This window comes from Bufo gargarizans, chromosome 2, assembly GCF_014858855.1.
Source record: "Bufo gargarizans isolate SCDJY-AF-19 chromosome 2, ASM1485885v1, whole genome shotgun sequence".
Classification (NCBI taxonomy): Eukaryota; Metazoa; Chordata; class Amphibia; order Anura; family Bufonidae; genus Bufo; species Bufo gargarizans.
This window is the reverse complement of record NC_058081.1, coordinates 673,923,449-673,945,008: the sequence shown is the minus strand read 5'-3', so window position 1 is coordinate 673,945,008 and position 21,560 is coordinate 673,923,449. Positions and strand designations below refer to the sequence as shown.

The 21,560-nt window shown below is 41.7% G+C and overlaps 1 protein-coding gene across 1 annotated transcript in view; it reads right to left on the bottom strand.

Annotated features, from left to right (window-relative positions):
• Nucleotides 1-21,115, bottom strand: part of HTR3B (5-hydroxytryptamine receptor 3B) — a 40,275-nt gene extending 19,160 nt beyond the window's left edge. The window contains exons 1-4 of the mRNA XM_044277652.1: nt 21,037-21,115; nt 18,174-18,337; nt 1,991-2,035; nt 116-225 (exon numbers count right to left, since the gene is read on the bottom strand). Coding sequence (XP_044133587.1) covers nt 116-225; nt 1,991-2,035; nt 18,174-18,337; nt 21,037-21,115 — 398 coding nt within the window. The remainder of the gene's footprint in view (nt 1-115; nt 226-1,990; nt 2,036-18,173; nt 18,338-21,036) is intronic.
• Between the last annotated feature and the right edge of the window lie 445 nt (nt 21,116-21,560).

Here is a 21,560-nt window from a genome sequence, read left to right as displayed (position 1 = left end):
ATGTTATACTTTACTATAGTACGTGACCCCACATATAATAAACTTCCATGTGTCAAACCAGAATGATTTGAATTCTGAGAGTAAGGCATTTGATGTGGCGTCAGCTTTTACATACAATTCATTGATAACAATGTCTGGAACCCAAACAGCACTGAGCGGGAGCGAAATTTCTCCAATTCCATCAAACTGACTTGAATTCCAGGCCAGAAATTCATCCTTCCACATCTAGAATAAAATAAAAATAAAAAGTAAATCTGAGAAATATAGATAATCTAGATAATAAAGATAAACATATTTGCAGGTGTTCTTAAAGGGGATGTCTCATGGTCATGTGGATATCGTAGAAGGGGTCTTCCGCCCTGGACACCCCTCCATACACCAGTATGGAGCTGTTTCCATTCCAGCAAACATGACCTGCCTATGCAGCTGTAAATGAAAAAGGAAAAATGTGCTTCCACCAGAGGAAAAGTGCGTCCACAGGTGAACATGATGGAGGGTTAGAGGTGCCAGATCCATCAGCTGATCGGCATGGCAGGTGCTTCATATAGAGAGGTAGACAACCCCTTTAAAGGGCATCTGTCAGTAGATTTGTACCTGTGAAAATGGCTGACCTGTTACAGTACATGTGCGCTTGGCAGCTAAAGACATCTGCGCTGGATCCATGTTCATATGTGCCCGCATTGCTGAGAAAAATGATGTTTTAATATATGCCAATAGGAGCCTCTAAGAGCAATGGGGGTGTTATCATTACACTTAGAGGCTCCTTTACATATAATAAAACTTCATTTTTCTCAGCTATGCAGGAACATCTGAACATGGGACCAACACACATGCCTTAAACAGCCAGGAAAGGGATTCAAATGAGCTCTTAACAAGCTCTGCCTCTAATGCCACCAGATGTTAGGCAACTATCCTATAAGTCAATGTTCAGCTCTTTAACTAAGCCTTAATACATGACTTGGATATTAAATAAGCCAGCACCTCATCTGCAGGCAGCTGTTTCGGTGTGATTGCCCCTCATCAGTGCAGGGCAGAGAGTACTGGCTTGACTGGGTTGACTGGGTGAGAGGCCTGTCAGGGTTAGGGGGGTACTATCTCTCCTTATGGAGAGAGCACCTTAATCAGTGTGAGGAGACTTTTAGGCCATACATGCTCCTCTGGAATTCTGGGAGGGAAGGGATGCAAATGAGCTCTTAACAAGCTCTGCCTCTAATGCCACCAGATGTAATGCAGCTATCCTATAAGTCAATGTTCAGCTCTTTAACTAAGCCTTGAGACATGACTTGGATATTAAATAAGCCAGCACCTCATCTGCAGACAGCTGTTTCGGGGTGATTGCCCCTCATCAGTGCAGAGGAGAGAGTACTGCTTGACTGGGTGAGAGGCCTGTCAGAGTTAGGGGGGTACTAGAGCTGAACATTGACTTATAGGATAGCTGCCTTACATTTGGTGGCATAAGAGGGAGAGCTTGTTAAGAGCTCATTTCCTTCCAGAATTCCAGAGGAGCATGTATGGCCTATAACTCTCCTCACACTGATTAAGGCGCTCTCTCCCTAAGGAGAGATAGTAACCCCCCCTAGCCCTGATAGGCCTCTCACCCAGTCAAGCCAGTACTCTCTGCTCTGCACTGCTGAGGGGAAATCACCCAGAAACAGTTGTCTGCAGATGAGGTGCTGGCTTATTCAACATCCAAGTCATGTCTCAAGGCTTAGTTAAAGAGCTGAACATTGACTTATAGGATAGCTGCCTTACATCTGGTGGCATTAGAGGCAGAGCTTGTTAAGAGCTCATTTCCATTCCAGAATTCCAGAGGAGCATGTATGGCCTATAAGTCTCCTCATGCTGATTAAGGCGCTCTCTCCCTAAGGAGAGATAGTACCCCCTTAAACAGCCAAGCACACATGTAACAGATCAGCCAGTTTCATAGCTACAAATCTGCTGACAGATGCCCTTTAAGTGATGTCATGATATACAAATGTATTGCACGTACCTGTCTGTACCAAATACTGGTCGTCAGCTTCTGATTCTGCCCGTCCTGGAAAATAGTAAATATCTTAACCTCATGTAGATTGTAGCATGGTACCCAAGGATAAAAACCAAAACTATATATGAGATGTTTAAGGAATGTGGTTGGGAAACTTGGAAAGGAGGAGACAGGAAAGTCCTAGGTAATTGAAAATCTAAGTAAATTTTATGAAGGTGTAATTTGTATTTAATATTTTTGTAATAAAAGGAGAAGGTTCCAGTTTGACACCATTCATTTGATAGTTTAAAATAAAATAAATGTAAAATATTGGGTGCTGCTAAGGGTGCTAGACCAGTATTAAGGAACAGCAACCCAGTATACATGTTCTTTATAGTGGTTCATAGAGCTACATAGAGATTGCTGTGTAGCAGTGCAGCCACTGAACTGTATGGAGCCATAGTACAACTCTCAAGTTACCATACTGTGACACCAAAATGCAAAAAAATCCAGCAAGGGTGTAGCAACCATGATCATCATGTAGCCCTACCCAAAAAGAAAATTACATCCTTTTTCCAGGTCCAACTATAAAGTGGTATTCCCACCATGAACTTGCAGCACATCTATAGAATATGTTATACGTATCTGATAGATGGGGGAGAACAGGGGCCAGTGACCTCTAGAAGACAGAGAGCAGAAGAAGGAAAGACAAGGCTGAGCATATAAATGGGGATCATGGGTCCAGCATTATCGAAGAATATCCAGCTTATTAGGCCCTAATAAAGTATCCTTCTGATGCCATAAAAGCCTTTGGACAGAATACTCCTTATTTAAGTATTCTACAAAGAACATGCTATCCCCTATCTACTGGATATGGGATAAGAAGGGATCAAATTATAATAAATTTGTGTATGACACTTTGAGGTCTCCAAAATTTTATCTCTCACTTTTTTGTTCATTTTTTATTCATTCATTTTTCTCTATGTCCCTCCCTACGTCTATGGCGCCGAAATTTGCCCAAATCACTAAAAATTTGGTTTCAGATGCTCAGATTTTTACAAAACTCAGGTTGAATTCAATTTGTTCAGAATCGACTTGTTCTTCTCTAGGGATAACTGATAGATTGGTGAGGATCTGACCACTCATGGTTCATACATCCTTTGGATCACCAAAAATCGAATACTCATCCCTATCCCTTGGACAGGAAGTTACATGCTGAAACTAGATGACCGTGTTGGTGAAATTTCCTACCGCTGTTATGTGAATTTGAGAACTGTGAGAGTAAATAAGCCAAAATAGCAAAACGGTATTATATTGTATCTGTAAAGAATAAATCAAGGCAACTGGACTTGTACAATCGGTACAAACGAGGTGTGAAGGAGGCCATCTACGTAAAAATCCCCATGCTGGGTAAAATTACCAGATGTTGATTCAGTTGCATATTTATTCCCAGAGAATTCTTGTACAGTCACTCAGAATTGAGAAAGCTCGTTGGAAGAACGAGTGAAACTTTTTCAAGAAATCTACAGTAAGTCTGGTTGCCTTGATTTATTCTTTACAGATATACCATGACCTGGATAAATGAGAACCTTCACAGACAGTATTATATTGTAGTCATAGTGTTAAAAAAAATAACATCATATAAATCCATATACAATCATGTGAATAAAACCCTCAAAGTGTAATTGTCCAGTATCTATGAGAGTCCACAAAATACTATTACAAAAATACAAAATACTACCGATACTAGAAGGTTCTTGCACTGACCAACCGATATAATTAGATCACATGAAAGGCATATAATAATAATAATTATTAATATTATTACAACAACAACAACAATAATAATAATAATGATGTGCTGGAGAAATAAACCTCACTAACGTTGTCAGAAGTCTGTTTCTTGAATTATTGTGTTCTAGAATTGATTACTTGTGTTCTAGGTAGTTGTTTCTGGTTTATCTTTGATTAAATGAGACGTCACCTTCAGATGACACTTTAAACAAATCACTGGCTTCTCACGCCATTTTAATTAGTTGCTGAGTCATTAATCAGGAGTTGGAGGAGAACAATGTTATTCAGGGGTTCAAACAACAGTTTTTCATAGGAGAATATGCAGAAATAGAAGATTGTATACTACCGGTAACTACATGTTCACCCTTGAACATTAGTGTCGCCATATTTTCCATTGGCCCTAATTAGAATGTTCCAATTAAACTAAAAGCATAGTGTTAGTTATAATATCACTGTATTCCATATAAATAATGATAAAATATGTATTTACAACATTTAGAATAATTACTGCAAAGACATTTGCCTACAACAGAGCCCCGAAAGACAGCCCTTGGTACGACGCATACACAATATTGTAGGCAAGACGATGTCCCTTTGTGTTTCTGGGAAAGTGATTTAAATTAGCTTTTCTAAACCTGACACAGCAGATGTTAAACATGATAATGTGCATACATTTTACCCAGAAATCCAGAGGAGTGTTGTCTAGCCTACAATAGTCATCATGTATATAACAACTGGTCTCAATAATAGAAATAGTACCCACCCAGAGCTTCCCCCAAATCCTTGCAGCTAGAAATGTTGTTCTCATCTGGTTTTGTCTGATTGTGCTCTTTTCTCCTCAAAGAACTAGTTGCAGATGTGAGGCTAGCTTAGCTTTTTTTTTATAGCTTTGCTACATAAACCTGTTTAAAAAGCTGAAACACATATCTGGCAATCCACTGTGTGAAAATAATGCAGTGCTCATTGCTGCTGTATTCTTCTTACTGTTTAGCTACTTGATGTGCAGCAGCAAGTACATATAATTATAACACCTTCCTATTCACCTGAGGATACATCATCAGTATAACAAAGACAGACAACACCTTCAGACAAAGAAACCTTCAACTGCTCTTCAAAGCATATACCTTTCTCAATAAAATATGCAAAATAGTTCTCTTTCTAGAAGGACAAGAGAACCAGAATGTCTTAAAAGAGATTAGGCAGGACACCTCCTAGAGAAAACCCTAACTCCAGTCCTGACAGACTACCAGTATGAACAGGCGCCAAAGGTAGGCAAGTTCATACACAGTATACCTAGAACCCTATAGGACCCTGGAACTAATGTCAGGACTGAGTCTACCTGTTCCTCCAAAGGGAAGGACAAACAGGAATCTCCCTCAGGCCTAATGACAAACAACAGGGAAAGGCAACACACACATATATCAAAACAAAATACAAAAGGGAATGGAAACACTTATCTTAAATGAAGCTTTAGTAGCACCAGGAACTCAGCCGAGAACTAAACACAAGCTAACCACAAGCCCAACAGAAGCTATAAACCGCATAGCATAGTGGGAGAAACAACAACAAATAGATAAGGATAAATGACCACAATAGCAACACCTGGGGACAGAAGGTGTGGCAAGCACCAGAAACAACACAGACGTCATTCGATCCAAAAGGAAAGTATGTGAGACCAAACCACGGGTTGCCAGTCTCACAGATCCCCTGCCACCCATCGCGGGAACGTCCGCATGCCTTAGCATGTCCGTGACACTTCTCTCTCCCCCAACTTAATTTTTCAAAAAATTCTGCGAACTTATCTCTACTGGTTCGCTTATGTCTACTGAATACCTGTTTTTATTTCATAAATATAATAGTAGTTTTTTATTCCCCCTTCCCCAAGGATACACCAATATACACTCACCTAAAGAATTATTAGGAACACCATACTAATACGTTGTTGGTGCTGATAGCATTCTTTAGAAATGTTGGCCCATATTGATAGGATAGCATCTTGCAGTTGATGGAGATTTGAGGGATGCACATCCAGGCAGGGCTGCCATCAGAAATTTTGGGGCCCCTTACACAGCTCAAGGCCTGGGCCCCCCCTATTACCCCGCCCCTTTAGAATCCGTCCTGACTCCACCTCCCCTCCACCCCCAAGGACCTACCCCCAATTTCATTATTTTTTTACAACTACAAAGACAGTAAAAAGTGATAATCAGCGATTTCAGTAAGGAATTAATTTTTGACCAAATAATATGAAGCCTGCTACCACGACAAGGTAGACTCTTTTAAGCAGGACCCTACACTAACACTAACTACACTACCTGTTCTAATCTGCCCTAGCAATCTTCCCCTGGCACATTTAAGAAAAAACACCTTAAAATCACAAGGTTTACTGTTACAGTGTTATGGGGGGATCTGTGGATGACGTACTGTTATGTGGGGAATCTGTGGAGGACTTACTGTTATGGGGGAATCTGTGGATGACACACTGTTATGGGGGATCTGTGGATGACGAACACTGTTATGGGGGATCTGTGGATGACGAACACTGTTATGGGGATCTGTGGATGACACACTGTTATGGGGAATCTGTGGATGACACACTGTTATGGGGGATCTGTGAATGACACACTGTTATGGGGGATCTGTGGATGACACACTGTTATGGGGGATCTGTGGATGACACACTGTTATGGGGGATCTGTGGATGACACTTTTATGGGGGATCTGTGGATGACACACTGTTATGGGGGATCTGTGGATGACACTCAACCACTCTCAAACCCAACTGGTCAAACTTGTTAAATGGATCCCAAACACAATATGCACAATAACACCCCCCACCCCCTCCAACACTTAATTAACCCCTTCATGGCCTAAACATTTTTTTTTAAGCTGAGCACAAAGCTAAATAGGGCTGGGTGGGCTGGCAAGGGAGGGGTTAATAACAATAAGTGATGGAGGATCATGGCCCTGTGGGATAATCCAGAAAACAGCTTTGCATTTTACCCCCGAGCAAAGACCACACAACATAGAGCTGCCGAGCCAAGTAGACAACATAAGGATCAATATGAAAAGAAATAATTTGGAGCCTTTGAAATAGCTCAGCTCAGTATGCGGCACAGGCGACTGTCACACTGCTGTTTCTGGGTCCGCCTGTGAGATCTGTTTCAGGGATCTCACAAGCGGCCCCAAACAGATTAGTTTTGCCCCAATGCATTCAGAATGGATAAGGATCCGTTCAGAATGCATCCGTTTGGCTCCGTTCCGCCTCCATTCCGCTCTGGAGGCTGCTTGCAGCGTTTTGGTGTCCGCCTGGCGGTGCGGAGCCAAACGGATCCGTCCTGACTTACAATGTAAGTCAATGGGGAAGGATCCGTTTACATTGACACAAATATGGTGCAATTGCAAACGGATCCGTCCCCCATTAAATTTCAATGTAAAGTTATGATGGATCCTTTTGACCTACACTTAGACTTAGACTTTTTTTTTTACTGAGTTATGCAGACGTATACGGACACCAACGTTTGCATTATAGGCGCGGATCCGTCTCCGCACCTAAATGCAGGTGTGACAGTCGCCTTACTGAGCTTAGCTATTTCAAAGGCTCCAAATTATTTATTTTCATATTAACCCTTATGTTGTCTACTTGGCTAGGCAGCTCTATGTTGTGTGGTCTTTGCTCGGGGGTAAAATGCAAAGCTGTTTTCTGGATTATCCCAAGCGGACAGGAGGACTCAGGAGCTGTGCGCTGGGCATGCAATGCATTGTTACCCACAGTGACAGCAGTCTGACAGCAGTACAACTAAGTGAATGCACAGGGAAAACTGTATGTGATAAGGTGATAGCAGTAACACTGGCTGATAATAAAATAGTCCCTACAGTCCCCACAGTCATCACTCAGGAAAATAACTAGTGTGCAATCTGTGCACGATTTTCTAATAAACCTGAAGAGAGATTGTCCCCCTGTCGGATTCCGTCCTGCCGCCGCTCCGTCCACTTTGACTATAATGGGGATGGGGGCGGAGCTCCGGCGCAGCACAGCAGTTCGCGGTGAGAGGCCGCCGGACTAAAAAGTTGGACCTTTTGCCATGCACTGCCGTGCTGCGCCGGAGCTCCACCCCTGTCCCCATTATAGTCAATGGGGACGGAGCGGCGGTCCGGCGAAATAACGGCAGGACGGATCCGACAGGGTGAACAGCCTGTCGGATCCGTCCTGCCGCTAGTGTGAAAGTAGCCTTACAATCTCATGGCTTCTGAGCAACAGATCACGTGGTCTCCACAGTCATCTGTAACTTCTCTTATCTCTCTGCTCCTGTCCCTTAACCTCATCACTGCTGCAACAAAAGCATCAGCCTCAGTGTAAACTGTTCTAGAGTCTGACTCGCGGCTCTTTTAACTCAAAGAATCGAATGAGTCTCTAACTAAGTCGGATCTTTAGATTATTTTAACCTGTGACTCATTCCATTCTTTCTTAGACTCCCTGCACTTGTGTCAGTGACTCAGACTCAGAGCTGCTAGTGCTTGCCTTGCCTCAGCTCTGATTGGTTGGTGGGCAGGGAGGGGAGGGGCTGGCAGAAGCAGCTTCCACTCTAGGATCAGATTACACTCCTCCCGAGCCCCATCCCCTCCCTGCTGCCAGCGGCTCTGCTATTGTGTGCTAGGTCAGACTGAGCTGTTTCACACGGATCAGCTCAGTCAGAGGAATCGACTCCTTCGGGTCAGTGAACTGAATCCATTCAAATGAACGATTCGTTCATGAACCGGACATCACTAGCAAGGAATACTTAATTGCCCCCCTCTAGCGATGCTATAAAGTTCAACTCAAGTCACTGACAAACGGGAGGGGAGTAAAAAAAAAAAAAATTATTATTATTATTTTTTATTTTATTTTTTTATTGGAACTGGCTGGGCCCCCCCCCAGGGTCTGGGCCCCTTACTGGGGTATCGGCTGTACCCCCCTGATGGCGGCCCTGCATCCAGGGCACGAAGCTCCCGTTCCACCACATGCCAAACATGCTCTATTGGGTTGAGATCTGGTGACTGTGGGGGCCATTTTAGTACAGTGAACTCATTGTCATGTGCAAGAAACGAATTTTAAATGATTCGAGCTTTGTGACATGGTGCATTATCCTGCTGGAAGTAGCCATCAGAGGATGGGTACATGGTGGTCATGAAGGGATGGACATGGTCAGAAACAATGCTCAGGTAGCCCGTGGCATTTAAGCGATGGCCAATTGGCACTAAGGGGCCTAAAGTGTGCCCAGAAAACATGCCCCACACCATTACACCACCACCACCAGCCTGCACAGTGGTAACAAGGCATGATGGATACATGTTCTCATTCTGTTTACGCCAAATTCAGACTCTACCATTTGAATGTCTCAACAGAAATCGAGACTCATCAGACCAGGTAACATTTTTACAGTCTTCAACAGTCCAATTTTGGTGAGCTCGTGCAAATTGTAGCCTCTTTTTCCTATTTGTAGTGGAGATGAGTGGTACCCGGTGGGGTCTTCTGCTGTTGTAGCCCATCTGCCTCAAGGTTGTGCGTGTTGTGGCTTCACAAATGCTTTGCTGCATACCTCGGTTGTAACGAGTGGTTATTTCAGTCAACGTTGCTCTTCTATCAGCTTGAATCAGTCGGCCCATTCTCCTCTGACCTCTAGTATCAACAAGGCATTTCCGCCCACAGGACTGCCGCATACTGGATGTTTTTCCCTTTTCACACCATTCTTTGTAAACCCTAGAAATGGTTGTGCGTGAAAATCCCAGTAACTGAGCAGATTGTGAAATACTCAGACCGGCCCGTCTGGCACCAACAACCATGCCACGCTCAAAATTGCTTAAATCACCTTTCTTTCCCATTCTGACATTCAGTTTGGAGTTCAGGAGATTGTCTTGACCAGGACCACAACCCTACATGCATTGAAGCAACTGCCATGTGATTGGTTGACTAGATAATCGCATTAATGAGAAATAGAACAGGTGTTCCTAATAATTCTTTAGGTGAGTGTATATACAGGTATATATTGTATAGCCTTGAGACACTACATAAAGACCATATAATACACCCCCAATCTACAATCAGCATGGTCACTGTCAGCGCAGACTGGGAAATTATAGTAGCCCTGGAAAAACAACTAAAAGTGGCCCTATGTTTTAGGCGGGTCCAAATTTACAGATGACAGGGCAATACAAGTAGGCAGAAACAACAGAGGAAGGTAAGGCCTACAATACCATAGCACAGCACAAAACACCGCCCCAAAAGAAACAAATATCACAGTGCATCACAAAATACTGCTTCGGAAGAACCAAATACCACATTGAAGCACAAAATACTGCTGCCTTCCCTACAGTATTCAAGTGTATCCCCATCCTGATACAGTTGAGTTTAGGAGGGCACCCGGGGCCCTTGGTCAGGTGCATAAGTACTTACTCCTAGTATTAATTAATGCTGAGAGCATTATATATGTAGCTGGTTGCCATGAAAAAAAAAGGCTCTGGCGACCCCCTGGGCATCGGCCCACTGGGAAATTTCAATGTTGGGTCTATGATCAGTCTTCCTCTGGTCACTGTACTTGAGACAGAGTATAACAGACTTCTTCTTTTTTTTTTATTCTTTATTTATACTTTACAAAAAAGTGACAGAATTATAGTATGTTGATTCACATACAGCAGAAAGGTAAAGTCGGAACCAGGCCGACAAGTAAACATGGAATACACTCTATCATCTATACATCGATCATGTTATCCTATGTATAACATGAATTCCACAGTGGTACTTGAATAACACGATGCATATGGCATATAGCAAACAAAACCAAGAGGGCCAAACATAATACGGCCTCAGCATAGAAATAATAATAAGACTAATGGCAGCTATGAGGGAAGACAGGACAAAACCACAAAGGGAAAGTATGGAGACAACGGTATAAGTGTGCAGAGGGAGTGAATTAAACAGACGGGGGAGCTACAGACGACATTAGCAAGCCAGCTGTCACGCCGGACGGGATAACAGACATACAGATAAACCCGCAAACCAGGCTCTAGGCGAGAAGCAGGGGAAAGGGTCACCTCCTAGCAAATCCCTGACTTATCTCCCTGCTCTGCTCAGCCCACATTCAGACCTAGATGGTAGGATTGAAGTGTCCTCGTGCCTGGGCTAAAACACCCTAGATTCCCTGAAATGGTGAAAAGGGGAATAGGAGCAGCCTGCTCACACAGAATCTGGATGGGAGAGATGACACCAACACAACAAAGAAAGCAAACAACAAAACCACACTTATCTCTGCAGAACTGGAACAGACAATCTTCCTTCCTTGCTTCCAAGGCCAGAATGATTTCTATCACCTGCTCAGAGCACTGGGATGGAGTGCTATTTAAACTAATGACCCCACCCAGTGCACCTGATGGGAGGCGGATCCAGCACGGCTCCAAAACAAAATACTAAACACGTGCTGCTATTCTGGCTGACCTCCGCACATAGTCAGAGCAGGGCATGACACCAGCAAGGATTGATACTCCGAAGAATCTTGAAAGACGAACCAAGGGGTCCAAGTAGCAACAAAAGCTCTGTTACTACATTTTAGAGATGCTGTGAGTTCCTCCATTCTCCGTATCTCTTCAACTTTCTGAATCCACATCACTGCGGAAGGTGGAGAAGATTTCCATTTCACCGAAATACAGGACCTAGCTGCTATAACCACGTGGCGCAGGCAGGAAAGCCGAAATAGGCTCAACGGTAAATCCGAAAGAAAAAGTAAAAAGAATCCTGGTGTTTTTGGTATGGGAAAGGAGAAGATAGATGCCAGGGCCTTATGGATTGAATCCCAGAAAGGCTTGATTTTGTCACACTGCCAGAAAATATGTAGAAGCGAACCCTGGTGAGAGTCGCATCGCCAGCACAAAGGAGACGCTGTCGGGAACATCCTCTGGAGACGGGTTGGGACGTAATACCATCTCGATAACAATTTATAACTGGCCTCCTGATATTTACTGGCAATGGAGGATTTGTGAGCTAGTTGGAATATTTTGAGCCACTGGTCAGAGGAGATATCTCTTTGCAAATCCTGAACCAACCTGATAGAGTAGGAGGGGCGAAAGTCTGATCCAGGCGTTACCAATGCCTTGTAGAGTTCTGAGAGGGAGTGGCGGTAAATTCCTGAACCTATGCATGTCTTTTCAAAATGAGTAAGAGCTCTATCAAAGCCCGGGGAAGAAGGGATAGAGGAAAGGAAATGGTGTAATTGTCTGGTTCTCCACGGTCCTAGAATACAGGGTTCAGACTGTCCCAACAGTTCTGAGTGTGTGAACCATCTACCTGAGGTTCTAAAGAAGGGTGCCCGACACTTGCCACTCAATCTCCATTGCACAAACGGGCCCCCCGAGCTACCCGCCGGGAAGTCAGGGTGTCCCAGGATAGGAAACAATGGGGATGGCGTTGGGGAGATTGTAGAGATATGTTGGTACTTACAGAATTGAGTTAGAGTAGGACCTATGATAGGATGAGAGGAAAGTGCACAAGGAACTTTCCCGTCAGTCCACAGCAGAAGAGCCAGCAGGGTTCGGGATGAGAGTTGTTCAATGGAGATCCATTGTTTGAACGGGGTGTGTCGGCACCAGTCTACAACTCGTTGGAACATAGAAGCAGCATAATATTTCCTTAGGTCAGGAATCCCCAAACCCCCCATTCTTTTGGTACATGCAGTAAGGATCTAGAGCGTCTAGAACTCTTCCCCGCCCAGATAAATTTAAAGAGGTCACGGTGTGCAGTAGTAAAGAAGCTAGCTGGGATGTGGATGGGGAGGGTCTGGAACAAGTATAATAGGCACGGAAGAACATTCATCTTAAATGTGGCACACCTGCCAAACCAAGTATATAGGCCTTTGGACCATCTCTTAAGGAAAGTATAACAGACTTTCTCAACACCAAATGAGTACAAGATGGAGGGTGGTCCAACATAATATACAGTTCAGGGAACCTGGCTATTTGCCATACAGATACCAGATATTTCTGATGGCAGTCATTACCATGGCTTAACAAAATGTGATTGAAGTGAAAATTTAATTTAAAAAAAGGAACACATGACTGCAAGATCCGACTACACAGTATTGGTCATAGTCTGTTACCATGGAGGCACATAGCTTTTCATATGGACAGGACGATCATGTTAATTCCTTACCTGCTTAGCTTTAAACATGCTTTAAAAACATATTTTAGGCAGGCTTATCACTAACCTGACTTTTCCCCATTTAACCCCAACCCCACCCTCATTTTTCAGAACTGAACACCATCATTCAACAGTAATCCCTGCACACAATGCACTGGCTAATATAGCTGCACTACTCTATTTAGAACAAAGATGGCTAGACCACTTGATGAAACTGTCATTTTTATTTTGAGGAACTCTTAGTTCCTCATAGATTGTAAGCTCTTGAGAAGAGAGTCTCATTTGTATATTAGCCTGCAAACCTATGATGACTATTTTGATTTGTACATACACCCTCTAAACTGTAAAAGGCTGCAGAATATGGTAAAACTATATACGATTATTATTATTTGTATTATTATATGGATTGCATGCACAAAACTGAGCAGGGGTTGGTTTAAGTAAATATTCTCTATTAGGCCATAAGTTATAGAGAGGGTCTCCGCTCCCTTCTGAACCAGAGTGGAGAGCTGCTATATAATGGTCACACCGGTACACCATTGTCCTGCTGTCCTGAGCAGGTGCAGGCGTCACTTCTCTCTCCCTTTGTGTATTGTAATCGGAGCTCAGTGAACTTCTTGTCAAAAATGTATCTTTCCCTATTGCTTCCCGCCCAGCTGCTGATTAAAGTGCTCATGAGACTCCCGATTCAACTGGGCTGTGAATCCACCTCCTTGTCTGAGTTTTGGGTTATCTTGTGTCTTGTAACTAACAGAGGTGATCTCTCATCTCTCTAGCTGTGTACTGTACCTTGCCTGATTACCAATTCTGCTCCTTACCGCCTGACCCCACCTTGGAATTGCTATCTGGACTACGCAGGTACTCAGCCTTCCCCATCCTAGGAATTGCTATCTGGAATACATACTGTAACAGATGGACCCTGTTATATTATTTTATGTTCCGCTCTCTGTATACCCCCTTTCCCCTTCCCCACTTTCCTGTTCCATTGTTTCCCAAGATCAGGGCTGTGTCCCAGGGACACTGCCAGACGTGTTTAAACTAGCTGCAGTGTCCCCCCTCAACCTCCCATCAGCCCTTGCTATTGTCTGACCCCACCTTTGCTTGTACCATAGTAATCTATGTATTGTATGTAAATTAGGCTGTTGGGGGTTTGAAACCATGTGTGCTATGCCTAGTAAAGTCAGTTGACTCCCAAACTGCGTGTTGTCCAGTTACTGGGGAAATTGTCTCTTGGATATTGACCTGCTTCTTCAGCTACAAGGGGATTTAAGTGGAGATATTGATGGTATATCTTGAAGCTCCGCAACACATACTCAGCCTACCCTGTCCTTGGACTGTATTCAGACTACACCTTTTGCCTCTCCTTGATGCTCCTCACCTGTGTCTCTGAACCTCATTGGTCAGCTGCCATATACACCAGGAGGTAGCAGCCTGGTTGGTTCTCTGCAGCGAAGTCCAGACCCCTGTACAGGAGTTAAAGAGTGAATACCAGGGAACCACCAGAACAACACCCTTAGGTTTAGACCAAAGTCTGGTTAGTTGGCACAGTGGGTCCACACTCACTGTCTGTTACAATAACTGTATCTTTGGCAGAGCCATAAGTGTTTTTGTTTTAGATGCCCTGAAGGGAACAAAATGCAGCATAATTATTCACACCATTTAATTGAAGCTTAACCGCTTAAGGACATAGGACGTACCGGTACGCCCTATTTCCCGAGTCCTTAAGGACCAAGGACGTACCGGTACGTCCTAACTTTAAAATCGGCATTCCGGCGCCCCAGGGGTTAATTTGAACAGGATGCCGGCTGAAATCATTCAGCCGGCATCCTGTCAAAACGCCAGGAGGGGTCATGTGACCCCCCCGTGTCGGCGATCGCAGCAAACCGCAGGTCAATTCAGACCTGCGGTTTGCTGCGCTTTTTGCAGTTTCTGATCCCCGCGGTCCCTGACCGCGGGGATCAGAAACTTCAGAGTGCCTAAAATCAATATTGTGCACCCCCCTGCACGATTTGATGGCGGCGGGTGGTGCGGGGGGGGGTGTCGCAGGCGGTAGGGGCGTTGCGGGAGGCGATCCCCCGCCCGCCTCCCATTGCATAATCGTTGGCGTCTAGTGGGTATACCAGGGTGCCAGCACATTGCTGACACCCTGGTATAAACGGCTGACATCGTTGATGCGATGTCAGCCGTTTAACCCTTTCCATACAGCGGTCCGTACGGACCGCTGTATGGAAAAGGTTAACAGCGCAGGGAGCTCCCTCCCTCTCCAATCGGGGGGCTGCTGTGCCTTTGCAGCCCCCCGATGGGAGAGGGAGAGAGCCCCCAGAGAGCCCCCCGAAGCAGGCGTCCTGCTGTCCATGGTGCTGAACAGATCTATGCTGAAAGCATAGATCTGTTCAGTGTAAGTAAAATACAGTACAGAAACCTATATAGGTTCTGTACTGTATTTTACAGACATCAGACCCACTGGATCTTCAAGAACCAAGTGGGTCTGGGTCAAATTTTTAAAAACAAAAGTGAAAAAAGTTAAGATAAAAAAAAACATTTATCACTGAATAAAAATTAAAAAAATAAAATACACTACACATATTAGGTATCGCCGCGTCCGTAACGACCTGATATATAAAACGGTCATGTTACTTTCCCCGCACAGTGAACGCCATAAAAATAAAAAAATAAAAACTATGAGAAAATTGAAATTTTGCCCACCTTACTTCCCAAAAAAGGTAATAAAAGTGATAAAAAAAAGTTGCATGTACGCCAAAATAGTACCAATCAAACCGTCATCCCATCTCGCAAAAAATGAGACCCTACTCAAGATAATCGCCCAAAAACTGAAAAAACTATGGCTCTTAGACTATGGAAACACTAAAACATGATTTTTTTTGGTTTAAAAAATAAAATCATTGTGTAAAACGTACATAAATAAAAATAAAGTATACATATTAGGTATCTCCGCGTCCGTATCGACCGGCTCTATATAAATATCACATGACCTAACCCCTCAGGTGACCACCGTAAAAAAAAAAAAAGTGTAAAAAAAGCAATTTTTTGCCATCTTACGACACAAAAAGTGTAATAGCAAGCGATCAAAAAGTCATATGCACCCCAAAATAGTGCCAATCAAACTGTCATCTCATCCCGCAAAAAATTAGACCCTACTCAAGATAATCGCCCAAAAAATGAAAAAACTATGGCTCTTAGACTATGGAGACACTAAACAATTTTTTGGTTTTAAAAATGAAGTTATTGTATAAAACTTACATAAATAAAAAAAACTGTATACATATTAGGTATCGCCGCGTCCGTGACAACCTGCTCTATAAAATTACCACATGATCTAACCTGTCAGATGAATGTTGTAAATAACAAAAAAAACGTGCCGAAAAAAGCTATTTCTTGTTACCTTGCCGCACAAAAAGTGTAATATAGAGCAACCAAAAATCATATGTACCATAAACTAGTACCAACAATACTGCCACCCTATTCCGTACTTTCTAAAATGGGGTCACTTTTTTGGAGTTTCTACTCTAGGGGCGCATCAGGGGGGCTTCAAATGGGACATAATGTCAAAAAACCAGTCCAGCAAAATCTGCCTTCCAAAAACCGTATGGCATTCCTTTCCTTCTGCGCCCTGCCGTGTGCCCGTACAGCAGTTTACGACCACATATGGGGTGTTTCTGTAAACTACAGAATCAGGGCCATAAATACTGAGTTTTGTTTGGCTGTTAACCCTTGCTTTGTAACTGGAAAAAAAATATTAAAATGGAAAATCTGCCAAAAAAGTGAAATTTTGAAATTGTATCTCTATTTTCCATTAAATCTTGTGCAACACCTAAAGGGTTAACAAAGTTTGTAAAATCCGTTTTAAATACCTTGAGGGGTGTAGTTTCTTAGATGGGGTCACTTTTATGGAGTTTCTACTCTAGGGGTGCATCAGAGGGCTTCAAATGGGACATGGTGTAAAAAAAAATGTCCAGCAAAATCCGGCTTCCAAAAACCATACGGCGCACCGTTTACTCTACGCCCCGCTGTGTGGCCGTACAATAGTTTACGGCCACATATGGGGTGTTTCTGTAAACAGCAGAGTCAGGGCAATAAAGATACAGTCTTGTTTGGCTGTTAACCCTTGCTTTGTTAGTGGAAAAAATGGGTTAAAATGGAAAATTAGGCAAAAAAATGAAATTCTCAAATTTCATCCCCATTTGCCAATAACTCTTGTGAAACACCTAAAGGGTTAACGAAGTTTGTAAAATCAGTTTTGAATACCTTGAGGGGTGTAGTTTCTTAGATGGGGTCACTTTTATGGAGTTTCTACTCTAGGGGTGCATCAGGGGGCTTCAAATGGGACATGGTGTTAAAAAAAAACTGTCCAGCAAAATCTGGCTTCCAAAAACCAAACGGCGCACCTTTCACTCTACGCCCCGCTGTGTGGCCGTACAGTAGTTTATGGCCACATATTGGGTGTTTCTGTAAACAGCAGAGTCAGGGCAATAAAGATACAGTCTTGTTTGGCTGTTAACCCTTGATTTGTTAGTGGAAAAAATTGGTTAAAATGGAAAATTAGGCAAAATAATGAAATTCTCAAATTTCATCCCCATTTGCCAATAACTCTTGTGCAACACCTAAAGCGTTAACAGAGTTTGTAAAATCAGTTTTTAATACCTTGAGGGGTGTAGTTTATAGAATGGGGTTATTTTTGGGCGGTTTCTATTATGTAAGCCTCGCAAAGTGACTTCAGAGCTGTAGTGGTCCCTAAAAATTGGGTTTTTGTAAATTTCTGAAAAATTTCAAGATTTGCTTCTAAACTTCTAAGCCTTGTAACATCCCCAAAAAATAAAATATCATTCCCAAAATAATTCAAACATGAAGTAGACATATGGGGAATGTTAAGTCATCACAATTTTTTGGGGTATTACTATGTATTACAGAAGTAGAGAAACTGAAACTTTGAAATTTGCTAATTTTTCTTAATTTTTGGTAAATTAGGTATTTTATTATGCAAAAAAATTTATTTTTTTGACTTTATTTTACCAGTGTCATGAAGTACAATATGTGACGAAAAAACAATCTCAGAATGGCCTGGATAAGTCAAAGTGTTTTAAAGTTATCAGCACTTAAAGTGACACTGGTCAGATTTGCAAAAAATGGCCTGGTCCTTAAGGTGAAAATGAGCCTGGTCCTTAAGGGGTTAAAACCAAACACACATTGTAAGAATTGCAAAACCCAAATGATAAAATGTAGATTTTGTCTTACAACATCCAACACAGCGTGAACAAAGAGGTCTATGAACACGGTGATGGCTTGGCTCCAGTTCCTCACAGGTCTGACACCTTTACTGTAGTTGATCAGAAGGTTCTTTGTCAGATGAAGTAAACTTGAATTCTTTCCATCAACGGCAAATGTCTGTAGTGCAGCAGCTGGGAAAATAATAATAGTTCTTATAAGACACAAGACTGGGCTGCCCCCACAGGTAAAGAAGCGCCCACCAGCTAGTTAATTGACAGGGCCGGACATCTCTCCAGGAGTGGAGCAGGAGCTGAAACTCATAAGTGGATTCTAGAGTAGTGACTGAACATGCACCACTACCCAGAAGCGTAGCGCCACATGTGCTGTCTCTGCTTCCAAAGACAATAGCAACCATGACATCTGAGTGGTCAATTACCAGGTGCACCCAATGACCGAATGGCTCCCCTGTGACATGATTGCAGGAGTTGTCTGGTTGCTATGGCAGTGATTCTTCCATAGGCTGGAAGATCATTGTAGTCTATGCGAGAAGCAATCAGATGATAGCTTGTTAACATTGCCTAGGCAGAATAAAAATAATTGTGAAAAAAAAGTTATATATATATATATATATATATATATATATATACATATATATATATATATATATATATATACATATATATATATATATATATAAAAAGAGCATTTAAAAATGTAAGCATCCCCTTCCCAAATTTACAAATAAAAATAAACAATAAAACATCTATAAATAAAAGTAAACAATAAAAAATAAAGATCATTGGTGTAGCTGCATAAAAAAATGTTGAAAGCATTAAAATATAAAATATTTATATTTATCCTGCGTGGTGAATGGCGTACCAAAAATAATGTAGAGTCACTGGTTTTCACTCCCCAAAAAGTTTAAATCAAAAAGTCACTCACACAATAAAATGGTATTAATGAAAACTGCAGGTCCTTTTGCAAAAAAAAAAAAAAAAAAAAGGCCTCAAACAGCTCTGTAAACCTAAAAAAGTTATGGGGGGGGTCAGAATATGTGGGTGCAAAGAAAAAATAATTATTATTTTTTTAAGTTTTATTTTGTATGAAAGTATGAAAACACAAAAATATCTATAAAAATATTATATTGCAGACCCAGAGAATGACGTTGACGTGCCAATTTTACCGCATAGGGATTGTTGCAAAAATGAAACCCCTAAAACTATCCCAGAATTGTGTTTTTTAACAATGCCACCCCATTCAGATTTCACATTTTTTTATCCAGCTTTCAACTTCATTGTATGCTATGTTAAATGTTGCCATTATAAAGTACTGCAAATAAAATAAGCCCTGATATGGCTATGTGAATGTAAAAATAAAAAAGTTATGGCTGTTGAAAGCAGGGAGTAAAAAATGGAATGGCTGCACCAGGAAAGGGTTAAGGATGTAAATGGAGGGTGTTATTGTATATCTATTAGATTACTATCAGTCTTAGATCATAGTAATAATACCCTCCTTATTTTATAGGTAGTAATATTAGAGGTAGTAATAATACCCTCCTTATTTTATATAATCCTATTAAAAATCGGATTACTCTTTTCTAACAGAAGAGCAAAAACTCTCTTGAAACGCTCCAAATGAACAGCTAATTGGATTTCTTGGATATCTTTTACCTATTAGATTATTGTCAGTCTTAGATTATATTGTGTATTAACTTTTATTTCTAAAATTTTGTAGTTGTGTTATGATTACATCATTATGAGTAGTAGTAGTAGTAGTAGTGGTAGTAGTACTAGTGGTAGTAGTGGTAGTAGTAGTTGTAGTGGTAGTAGTGGTAGTGGTAGTAGTAGTAGTGGTAGTACTAGTGGTGGTAGTAGTAGTGGTGGTAGTAATATTAGTAGTGGTAGTAGTGTTAATAGTAGTAGTGGTAGTAGTAATTTGCCAACTAAACAAAACATAGGTTATGAAAATACCAGAGATTGATTTGAATTCAAATTTTCAAATATATATATATATATATATATATATATATACACATTATATGGACTACTACTAATAATAGCAATAATGTATTGCTGCCACCAAACATTATTAGGCTAGAATCACACATGCAGTTTTCGATGCACATTTTTGAGTCAAAGTCAAGAGTGCATCCACTTCTAGATTTAATAAATAAACTGCATGTGTGATGATAGTCTTAGTAAGATTTAAGATTTCATATACAGATATTATAAGATATCACATATTATACAGTATATATAATACATACTGTATAGGCAATGAAAACCATTTTTGAATCTCATATAGATATTACCTGCATGAATTGTGAAACGGGTGAAAGGCAGTACATTACATCCCTGTATCCCCAAAATATCCCATAAATTCTCATTAGAATTTAGCAAGCCAATGCATTTACTTTGGAATCACACAAAAGCAGGGAAAAAAATCAATATCTTCTGAAATCTGATCAATATCTCCCAATACAAACAGATATCCCTATAGATAAAACATAACAACAAATGTGCAGTCCATTCAGTCACACATAATACAACCATACAGAGCCTCACCTGACAATAAGATCATCACTGCTGATACATGGGCCATTGGAGCAGAGTTTTTGGATCAGACTTGGACCTCTCTGAAGAAAAGGGCAGCTTCTGCTAAGAACTTAGGAGCATCTACACTTACCCATATACAAACACTCTAAGGCCTGGAGTCTATGAAGGAAACGTCTACCGTTACCTGTAAGTGAGCGACCTCTCCATCTACCATCCTCATTTTAAGTAATCTTATTAAAAGTCTGATTTAATCTTTTCTAACAGAATTGAAGATACCACAAGCTCTTGAAACGCTCCAAATGAACAGCTAATTGGATTTCTTGGAGATCTTTTACCTGTGGCTTTGGTCCAGCTTGTATGTATGGCTTTCATAAGAACGTCCAAAATAGCATCTGAACAGAAAAGATAAGCCATCTTGGATCAATGTGACCTAATGGAAGGAATGAAGGACACTCCTAAACGATGATGAGCGCAAACCATAAAATCCATCATTTGAAACAATAAGAAATCAAGAGTCAACCATAACTCCTGTTTAGATGATGTACTGTAGGTCACATATGCAGGATGTGCAGACCAGAGGTCTTAGGTGCCCAGTGATGCCATTCTCTTTGACCTGCAGTTGAACAGTCAGTCATATAGTATAATATGTCTGTCCCTATTGTTCCACATCACAGCACGGGACCAACAACACAGTGAAAACAGACAAATACGTCAGTTACAGTCACATATGGGCACAATACATGGTGGTTACAGTCACATATGGGCACATGATAGAGTTATATATGGGCACTATGCTTGGTGGGTACAGTTACATATTGGCACTATGCTAAGTAGTTTCCTTCACATATGTGCATTGAAG